Source organism: Pavona decussata, unplaced genomic scaffold (assembly GCF_977016875.1).
Source record: "Pavona decussata unplaced genomic scaffold, jaPavDecu1.1 SCAFFOLD_215, whole genome shotgun sequence".
Lineage (NCBI taxonomy): Eukaryota > Metazoa > Cnidaria > Anthozoa > Scleractinia > Agariciidae > Pavona > Pavona decussata.
Window position 1 is genome coordinate 1,436,121 of NW_028145620.1, and position 11,380 is coordinate 1,447,500.

Genomic DNA, 11,380 nt, shown 5'->3' on the forward strand with positions numbered 1-11,380 from the left:
TTTCGAGTATTTCTAATGTCCTACGGCTAGCACCGGCGGAGTCAAATGGGAATTAATTCTTTCTTCAGGTTTTAGTTCAACGGAAACAACCACAAGGCTCTTTGTTAAAGTTCTTAACTTTGATTTAACATATTGAGGAGTAATTTGTTGCAATTTTTTAAGTCTGTTTGCATATTCAGACCCGTTCAATTGCAGGTACACAAGGTCTGATGGTACAATGACACTGCGTGACCTGCTGTTATCGAAATGCAAATGGAGAGAACGTGACAAAAGCGGATAATCTGATTGGATAACGTCTCACACAAATTGGCACCCCTTCAAATGATATAATTACAATTAACCGAGTTGTTTACATCCAGGACAGATACGATGTGAAATGGAAGAGTACAGACGGCATTTCTGAGCTGTTTTCTGAGTCAAAAATATCATAAATTTCACTGCAACGATGTAGTCATTGTCTGGACCTTACGAAGTTGAGGATTCTAGTTTAAAGAAGAAAGTCTTTGTAAAAACACAAGAACATTAAATACAGGTAGGAATTTTATGTTCATATATAAGGTTTGGTGTGATTTAGGTTCAATATTTTATTGACAAGGTCGGTGTGCTATGCGACAGTTTGAACAAAAGGTTCTGAGTTTCACATTTGTATAGTTGGTGTCATCTGAAAAATAAGGTTGTTGACATTTTTTTAACGAGAAGTGAACCCTAAACTAAAATACCGTTATTGGTTAATGCGAAATTAGGCCCGAATTGCCTTATTACTTTTCAGCCGGTTTTTATTTGATGATTGTTGATGACAGCAGTAGAGACAATTAGGAAAATGCGTAATTTTCAATGCCATGTTTAGTTGTCAAATCGATCCAGCAAATTTTAGATTATTATTTGTCACGGCTGATTGTACAAGCTACCACGTTTTAAGGATTGACAAAAAGGGGATATTAATTAATCAAATTTACATAGTTGGAGCGCTTTCAAGTAATGGTCCTCAAAATTGGATTCGTAGGGCCAAGCAAATTCGAAAAAATTGTTAATGAAAGCCTCCCATGGAGATTTAGAATAGATGTATCCAAAAGGGGGTTAATATCCTTTACTGAAGCGACGAAGTAAAATTCAGAGTAGGTTTACCTCGACAAATCACCAGGCACCAGTAGAAACGAAGCAAGAGAAGAAAAAGAAATAACCTTCCATCGGTTTGCACCGATCACAATACTTTATGTGGTTGTTGGGAAGTCTTCTCAAAATAATTCAAAGCTAACACCTATACGCGTTTTATTAACCATGCGCCATCTATTGCTGCTTCCTCTTTATTTCTAAAAATATTGTAGCAATTGTAACAGGGATGTCAGGAGAAGAAATACAAGTACTACCAATGGATGACGGCTGGGGAAGTCCGTATTATGTTCAGCCCATGTCAACCTCAATGATGAGCAGCGAAATACCATTGAACGACCAAGGACAGAACTGGGAGATGGAAGTAGTGGGCCCTATTCCAGTGGATAATAGTGCAGAGATAGAGTCTCCGAAGCAAAGAATTCGTCTACTGGAAGAGGAAAAGAAAAGCATTAATGACATGTACATAAAATCTGTAACCGAGTACGAAATGTCAAAAACCAAGATCATTCAAGAATACGAGATCAAGATCGGGCAACTAAAGATTGAGCGAGATAACTGGCAAAAGAAATATAGCGACTCACAAAGAGAAGTACAGCGACTCAAGCAGAAGATTTCCACAATGGAGATAGAGAATCTTCGAATGATTGAAGACGTGAAGAGGGAGCTTACAAACAAATGCAAGATGGAGAAAGGGGAGATGGAGGCAAGATTTTCAACTGAAAAAGATGAAATGCAAGATAACTATGAAGAACAAATACAGATGCTGCGAGCTGAAAACGAGGGGCTCTTGCAGATGTATCATAAGAGTACAAAAGACTACGAAATCAAGATAGTTCAGATTCAACAAGATTACGAAGTTAAGTTAGGCCAACTTAAAATCGACAAGGAAAAGTTAGAAAAGAAAAATTCAAACCTCACTGCACAGATAACCACATGGCGCGAGAAATGTTCTGGCATTGAAAAGGAGTATGAAGAAAGGTTGGCCAGCCTGAGAATTGAGCTAACAGAGAAGTTCCAAGCGGAAAAGGGAGAGATGGAAGCCATGTTCTCCAAAGAGCATGAAACGATGATGGAGGCACATCAGAAGGCTCTTGAAGAATACGAGCTGAAGATAACTTCGATTACGGAACAGTATGAAGAGAAACTAACAGAGCTCAAAACACAGAAGGAGAAATTTGAGGGAAGTTATAATGTTTGTTTGGAGGAGATCACAGACTTGAAGAGGAAATGCAAGGAACTGGAGGAAAATTACAAGTCACAGTTAAAGGAGCTGCAGAATAAGCTGAGGACTGAGTACAGCCAAAAAGAGAATGCAATAGAAAATGAATTCGATTCGGAGAAACAAGAGATAATCACAAAATACAAGAAAATCATTCAACAAAGTGAAGTACGAATCCAAGATTTACAAAAGCAAAACAAACTGGTCATAATGAAATTGCAAACTGACAAAACACAGCTACTAGAAAAACACGCGGTAGAAATCGAGTATTGGAAGGAAAAGCTTGCGGCTATTGAGCACAAGTACAAAGAAGAAATGAAGGTCTTGGAAAAAGAACTGATCGAGAAATATGAAATAGAGAAGGAAGAATTTGAAGCTAATTTCATGAAAGAAAAGGAAGAACTGATCGAAGGTCAGAAGACCACGGTTCAAGGCTACGAGGCTAAAATAACAAGCATTCAGCAAGAATACGAAGTTAAGATAGCTCAGATGGAAAAGGAAATGGAAAGACTCGAAGAGACCAACAAAACGAATATTGAAAAACTGGAACAAGAGATTTTGGTGCTCAAGCAAAACCACGAGAAACAACAGAAAGATGTCAAAGAGGAGATGACAGAAAAATGCAATAACGAAAAAAGTGAAATCGAAGAAAGGTTTACCAAAGAGAAGACTACCTTGACTGAATCACACAACACTGTAGTACAAGAGTATGAAGTGAGGATTGCTGCTCTTCAAGAAGCGATGGAGGCAAAAGACGAAAAGATGGAAAATGAACTCAAGAATTTAAAGGATTCGCACCAGAAAGCCATGGAGACACTAAGACAAGAAATGGCTGAATCAGAAAAGCAGCATAAATTGAGAACCAAGGAGCTGAGAGAAGAAATGACCGAGAAGTATAACAAAGAGAAGATAGAATTGGAATCAAGCTTCCTGAAGCAGATCGAAGAACTAAAAGTTTCCAATACAAACACAGTTAAAGCATACGAAGAACAAATGGCTGGAATCAAGGGGAAGTACGAGAAGAAGTTAGCAGATTTAGAAGCTGCAATGGAAAGTAACGAAGAAAAGTACAAAGAAAAGATTCAAGGGTTGAGGGAGGAGTTGTCAAGCACCATCGACAAGTATGAACAGCTGTTGAAGGACACGAAGAAAGAACTTCGACAAAAATATGACAAGGAAAGGGAAGAAACGGAAAATGAATTTACCCAGGAGAAAAACAAATTAACTGAGACACACGAACAAGCTGTTCTTGAGTACGAAAAGAAAATTGCTGATTTGCAAGACGAAATGAAAACAAAGCTGGAGAAAGAGAAAGAAGAGAGAGAAACCATGAAAGAGTGGCATTGCAAGAAGGAAGAAGAATTGATACAAAAGTGCATAACCACAGAGGAAACGTACAAGACAAAAATAACAGCGATTAGGACGTCTTTAAAAGAGAAATGTGACAAGGAAAAAAGTGAAATCGAGGCAAACTTCGACCAAGAGAAAGATCAGCTACTCGAGAGACAGAGCGAGATCGTGAAGAAGTATGAAATGAAGATTACGGAATTGCTTCTAGATTTCGAAAAGAGAAATTCGCGTTTTACTGTAGAAAAAGATAAACTCGAATCCCAGAAGAAGAAACTACAGGCACAACTTGATAAACTACGGAAAGAAACTTTGAAATCAAGGGAGCAATATGAGACAGCAATTAGAAAGAACAAGGAGGAAATAACCGAGAAGTTCAAAAAAGAGACCGATGAAAGGGAAAAACAATTTAAGAAGGATATGGAGAACTTGAAGACACAACATAACAAGAAACTGCAGCAACTGAAAACAGAAAGGGACAATAGCATCGCGAAACTTGAGCAGGTGATAAAAGATCTCAAAGCAAAGATCCAGGAGATGCTACAACAAAACGAATCGAAAATGATGGAGTTAACGAACGAAAAGGAGAGACTAGTAGAGAGATGCCAGATTCTGGAAAGAAAAGCGACAGAGGATGCAACGAGTTATAAAGCAGAAAGAGATGAGCTTAAAGAAGAAATAAAGAAACAGGAGAAGTTGTTGGAGGAAAACAAAAATAAATTCGAAGAAGAATTGGCCAAATTCAAGGAGGTTATGTCGAAGATGAAAGAGAATCTTGAAGAGAAGACGGCGCAAGTTGTGTCAGGAAAAAAAGAGCTTGATCGCGCACAATCAAACCTGAAAGATATGCAAGAAGAGTACGAATCACAGATAACGGCGCTGAAGAAGAAGATCGCTGAAATGCAAAAGGAAAGGAAACGTCTCCTTGATCGCATGCAAAGCCTAGAAATTACTAAGAAAGAGATCGTCGTTAGTTACGAAGAGAGAATTATCAGGGAGAGGAGGGAAATTGAAATAAAATGTACGACACAAGTATCAAACCTTCAAGGGGCTATAAACAAAGAGGTCCAAGAAAAAGGCAAGCTGAACGTTCAAATTCTAGAACTTTCGAATGAACTGACAAGCTGGAAAACAAAGTACGAAAATTTGGAAGAGGAATCTTCAAATAATATGAACGACGCAAGGAACAATCACGAATTAGAAATCAGCAACCAAAGAAAAGAGTACGACGATGAAATAGCCAGCTTGAATAAGAAATTAGAAGAACACAAAACAAATATTGAAGAACTAGAGAAAGAAAAGCAGGATCTTGGTACAACTGTCAATAAACTGACGTCAGCTATTACAAGACACGAAGAAGAAGCTAGCAAAGAAAGAGTTGAATTGGAGAAAGAAATCCTGGAAAGAACAAACAAGGTAGAGGCGCTTGAAGGGGATAACAGACAGCTTGTGATGGAGTGGGAACACCTACGACTGAAATTAGAAGAAGCTGAACAACGTATTAAAGAGACAGAATCTCAAAATGAAGCTGATTTGAATGCGATTAATTTAAAAATTAAGGAGTATGAGGCCAAATTAAAAGTTTCTTTGGAGCTGGAGGTATCAAACCGTGAGATGTCAAACGAACTTTCTCGTTTGCGATCCCAACTCGAGGGACTGACAGCGAAGGAAAGCAAACTTATGCAGGAAAATTGCGATTTAAAACTGAAGACAAAGGAGCTAGAACGAGTGAACAAGAATCTGACAAAGGAGATAGAATCACTGGCCAAAAAGCTCTCAGACGTGGAGGAAACGGGGAAACGTGAGACACAACAACTTAAAGAGGATCATTCACTGGAAAAGGCAAAGCACGTCAGCGAAAACGATAAGTTGAGAGAAGAAGTGCAGCGATTACAGAAGGCCATAAGTGACCTGGAAAGCGCCATTAGACGTTTAAAAGATAGCAATAAGTCCCTTAGCGAAGAAAAGAAGAGCGACGAAGATCGATTTAGGTTTGAAATGCAAAGCTTGCAGGAGAAGTACGAGTGTGAAAAAAAGAGAGCGAGCACACTGCAAGTGGAATCGCAGCAGAAATCCTACATCTTTGAGGAAAAGAGCAGGGAATGGAAGCGACAAATAGACGAAATGGTCTACAAACACCGAGAGGAACAAGAGAACCTTAAAAGGGAAACGAAAAATTTGGAGGGGGACTATGAGAAGCAACTGAAGGAGCTCAAGGAAGAAGCAGCAAGCGAAAGGGAGATGTGTGAAAGAAAACTAAACCAGCTGGAGCAATCTTACAAGAACGAGATTAACACAGTACGATACGAGCGTGAGCAGTACTACAGGGAGATGACCAGGAAGGAGATAGAAAGGACGAGGACAGAACTTGAAAAGGAAAAGAACGACTTTCAACAGCAACTCCTGGCGGAAAAGAAGCAGCTGATTGAAGACTACAACAGGAGAATCCAAGAAGAAACCAGCAAGTTCAATAACAATGAAGAGAAGTACAAGTCTGAGATTGCGTCCCTAAGCAAGAACAAGTCTGAGCTGCAAAATAAAATCTACGACTTGGAGATGACGATTGAGAGGACCAAGGAACAACTAAATTTCCGCTTTACTGAGGACCGTCGCAAAATAGAGCACGAATTTGACATACAGTTAAGAGAAATGAAAGAAAAACATAGGATGGAACTCATCGAACGTTCCGAGACAACGAAGCTGAATATGGAAGCAAAATTTAATACAGAGAAAGAGGAATTTAAGGAAAAAGTTCGTGTTGAGTACAAGGCTACGATAACAGCGGAAGTATCGTCGCGCGAGAAGCAGCTGCAAGATTCTCTGTACAAACTAGAGCAAGAATTCCGTATAGAAAAGGATAAGTTGCTGGAGACGGAAAGGCTTTTGAAGGTACAGAATGCACTCTTGTTGCACGAGAAGGAAGCACTGCTTGAACAAAGCAAAAGGGACAGAGAAGAACTTTCAAAGAAAATGGAACATGAAAAGGAATTGTTGAATGTAACATTAGAAGCTATAACCCGAGAATCGTCAAAGATGAGAGAAGAAAAGAATTTTCTTTCCGATTCCTTCACGAAGGAGAAAAAGGAGTTGGAGAGGAAACATGAGACAGAAATGACGGAGCAGAGGAAAAAGCTCGAAAGAAACAAGCAAGACCTGATGACAAGACTTCGTGAAGAAAACAAACAGGCTACTCAAGCCGTCCAAAGATCGACGGACGCAACAATCTCTGCACTGAAAGATAAACTTGCCAAGGCAGAACGAAAGATAAATGAAATGGAAGAACACTATAAGAAGGAGACAAGCAAGCTGGAACATCAATTTGAACACGAGAAAATGGAGCTAGAGCAAAGAAGCCAAAAAATCAGTCAAGAAGTAAAGTTGATCCTGGAACAAGACTTCTTTAGAAGATCCCAAGAAGAAAGGAAAGTCCACGAGAATGCCTTGTCTAGTTTAAGAAGCGAAATCTTCGAGCTGCGAGACAGCAAGAACCGGCTTGAAAGAGCGTTGTCAGAACAGCAAATGATTACCTACAACCTTGGAGGAGACATCAACGTTCTCAAGAGTGAGACAGGAATCTCTAGTCCCAGGAAAACAGAGCAAAGTCTGTTAGAACGAGAGCTTCAAGAACTAAGACACAGAAACGAAAAGCTGAAAATGGCGACAAAAGAAGCTCAGTTTTATAAGAGCGAACTGGTCAAGTGGGATGGTGGAAAGAACTGTCCAGTCCTGAGAACTGCCCAAGAGCTGACGTATTTGGCTTCACCGGAAAAACCAATGGAAACGAAGGTAAATGCAAAGAAACAAACAACAACAAACAAACTAAAAAACCGTAGGGCAAATACTTACAAGACATAAATTCGCTATGTTTAGTATGAAGCAGTCAGTGACTGTTAGGCGCATTTGATCATATACACATGCTAATTTGCGCCATACAAATATTAATTATTATTATTATTATTATTATTGTTGTTACACGCAAGCGATGAACCTGGGTCATGCTGGAAAACATCGTACTGACCCTTTCTTGGTGTATGTATGAGATTGCAACAACAGTAGTCAGTTATCATGACAGCTATTAAGGTGATTCCCGCGAAATAAAAGATGACTGAAAATTTTCTCAAACTTTCTGTGATTGTTCACTACTACTGTACTATTTCGAGAAACGAAATAAAAAAGATAGGTCACCATGTCCGCGAAGGAGCTACGATCCACTCAATTTAGGTCATAATCACTTACAATATTCACTTCCAAAACTGAGATTATTTGATCAGTTATTGCCATGTCTGATGGTAACAGAAGTTAAATGAATAAAGCAGAACTTAGAAAAACGTTATACAAAGAATGAAGCATAATCGGTAACTAAAAGTGAATTTCTTGGCAGGGAAACAAAATATGAAGCAGTATCGACCCAAAACGTTTCTTGCGTGCATGTTCTCAGTATCACTATTTTATGCCCGCGAGTGGTGGGCAAGTTCGTATTTCTGGCAATAACTAATTTTTTTTGTCGTCAACTTATTGTAAAAATAAAAACGATAGGTCACCCTGCTTGTTTAGAAGGAAATGGCCATTTGGTTATTGACTAGCCTCAGAATATAGGAAGACAGACTATGTTTCCAACGCGCGCGCTAAGCGCGCGCTAATGACGCAAAAATTTATGCGCAGTCAGAATGCGCAATGTAATTCAATGGAAATCTTAAAGAAACAATGCTTTCGGTTCTTCCCTTATTAGTTGTGCCGATAGTTCTACGTAATTACTTCCTACGCTCTGTATACTTGGATACAAAGAGAAGATAGCCGAAAGTGTACAGAAAGTTAGTTCTTTCGCCAGGCAACTTCATATCAATCTCAGTACCCTCAATGACTTACTTTCCCTTACCTTTACTTTGAAGCCTACGTATGTTAAGGAACCAATTACCTACGTTGGAGACGAAGTCGTGACCATCAACGAGCCGATAATCATGGCTTTACAATCGAGTAACAGCGGAGAACAACAGGTAAAATTAATGCAAAAGCAAATACAGATTTTGTGCATTATCAATTATCAGTCAATCTAATGGAAAGCCTTTATGTGTTTCGAATGTTTGGGTGACATTTAAGTGTTACAAATCAAGGGAATTCTATAGAGCTGTAATGTGGCTACAGGTTTTGCATATGTGGATGAAATACTCTTTTGAAAGCTCGATGAGTAAAACTGTTCTTTAATTAGTGTTGCTTACTGTAATGTGTAAGACAGTTTTAACTTCTAAACTTTAAATCAAACTTTGACTATTGAAAAAACAAGAAAGAAATAGACACTAAAAAACAAAATAAAACAGAAAAAAGAAAAAACGAAAAATGAAAGAATTTTTTTGCCATTTACCTTTTATAGCATTCAGTTCCAAGTTCAGCATACTCTAATGAAGGTGCACCAAATCGATTCGTTGAGGAACGAGCCAGCTCTCTTCAGTCAACCAACGATCGATTGGGAAAAGAATTAGAAAAAATGGGAGAAAAGCTGGATGCCTTGGAGGATAGGAAAAACGAACTAATGCAAGAGGTATTTTTTTACATTGATATTTTCAAATTAATGCATCCAGTGCAAAGCTGAAGTACAAGATGGATAACAATACACGATGACACGATACGATATAATGCAATGTGCAATGCGATATGATGCAAAGAAATGGAATACAATAAAATAATTAAAGTGTTACGTATTTAGCTTTAGCTAAAGACAGTAAATAAAATAGAAACGTAATTGTAAAGAGAAAAAATAAATGAATAAATAAATAAATAAATAAATAAATAAAATAAAAAGAAAACCTATACTATACTTTGATGGGTTAACTATACAATTATTATAGCAAAATTAATATGATAATAAAACTTTATCAATGAAAATATTCCTTAATCACTTTGCCGACCTCTGAGAGCCTGCTGGGACGTTGGTCCAATATCAGCTTAAAGCAGTTCAAAAGAAAAATAGAAAAGATAGCAAAATGACTTTAATATTAGTGTGGTGATTAACAGTGTATGTACTGTGTACCTAATTATAATAATTTGACATGATTGGCCAAAATACAAAACAACACTGCACTAAAAATGGCGATCAGGGTTATTCGAGCAAACATGTCACACGTGCGCTTTAATATTAGTTAACCTAAAGGAAAAGATAAATTCCCAATGTATCTTTACTTTAATAGGCCGATAACGAAGCCGTTCAATCAGGAGGAAACTTATCTGTGAATGGTACTGGTAGTACTCAATCCATCAGCACAGTACATGTGTACAGCGGAAGAAGCACAAGCTATCAAGAAACTCGTTTGGATTCACCGAGGTCTTCTAGACCTAATATCTACCTTTAGAGTGGTAGAATAGGATGCGTTTTGATGTCTTATGGGGGAGCGGGCCTTACATTGGGGGAGCTTCAACATAAAAGTAGAAGTGATGTCCATTGGAATTGTTGAAATAAGCTTTGGGAAGGATTGATTAAGACGTCTTCAGAACACATTATGCCTTTGTAAGTTAAAGAGAAATTTTCCATGGGTATCTGCCTCATTTAAACTCCATAATGCTAAGCCGTGATAGTTGCAATTCCTAACAGAAGCACCTCCCCATAGCTGAACCCTAGCCCACAGTTGACTTTAAAGCTGACTTAGGGTTTCAAGTAAGTGTTTAATATAATTTTAAGCTGTTTTATCTTCAAGACCTACCCACTTTGAATCACTGCATTTCCTTTGGTGGTAAGTCCTTCCAAAGTTGAGCCCCTTCCTCCTGAAAAAAAGCGGGTAGGAAGTTCTTTACACGAATACATATATAACTTCATACTACATGTTTTGGTGTGTGTATAGCCGTATATTTTTACGAGAGGTGCCTTGCGGGCTACACACCAAAACATCTAGTAAGAGATTTATTCTCCAACTTAGATAAGTAGCAAAGAAAACTATATGAACAAAACTGACACGAGAGGAGCGCGCACACACACACACGTTAGAAAACCAGATTTTTTTACGGAATCAATAACCACCAAACCGTTTTTTTTTTACAGTAGAAATAACTGACTGTACGGATATCACGTCATATTCTAAATCGTTTCGCGGGTTATTCGAACAGCTCTAAGTGCAGTTGGATAATAATGGATGATAATGATAATAATCTATTCGAACATTTACGGTGTGCATTGTGTCCGCAAAGAAAACGACGAAGGTTGCGTATTAATGTGTATCCACAATTTAACCTTTAGGGTACACCTATTTTATCGATATTTGGGGTTGGATCGGGGCAATCCCAATCAAATCTGGCGTTGAGGAATACGTTATAGAAAGCCTTCATAATTATTTAGGAATAAAGGAAAATTTCTGATTTTAATAATTATAATGGATAATGACTGGGGTTTGTCGGCTCGCGATTCAATATTTCACGAATTTGCGACAAATTTCCACGTTTGTAGTTTGTATTTTAAAGCCAATTTGTCTTTAATTTAACGAAGTCACTCACTTGACGATAGGTTCTTTGAAGATGAATGTTTTTTTTCATGTTTTTTCCAAAGAAAAATTGCGGTCTAATTGTGCTCTATGTTGACGAGTATTTTCCATTGGGAAACGACGTTTATATTATTGGTATATTCAGTAGGGTAAGCACAAATTTTATGTGCCTTATTTTCAGTATTTGCAAGAGATACTGCCTTTGTATTCCTCAATAGCGGAAATTGTAAGTCACCGA

The 11,380-nt window shown here is 38.1% G+C and overlaps 1 protein-coding gene across 1 annotated transcript; it reads left to right on the forward strand.

Annotated features, from left to right (window-relative positions):
* The first annotated feature begins 946 nt into the window (after positions 1–946).
* LOC146459914 (uncharacterized) lies at positions 947–10,281 on the forward strand. The gene is made up of 4 exons (XM_085088792.1): positions 947–7,465; positions 8,569–8,673; positions 9,048–9,215; positions 9,862–10,281. The coding sequence occupies exons 1-4, from the start codon at positions 1,340–1,342 to the stop codon at positions 10,021–10,023; spliced, it is 6,561 nt and encodes a 2,186-aa protein (XP_084944918.1). The 5' UTR covers positions 947–1,339; the 3' UTR covers positions 10,024–10,281.
* Positions 10,282–11,380: the final 1,099 nt, after the last annotated feature.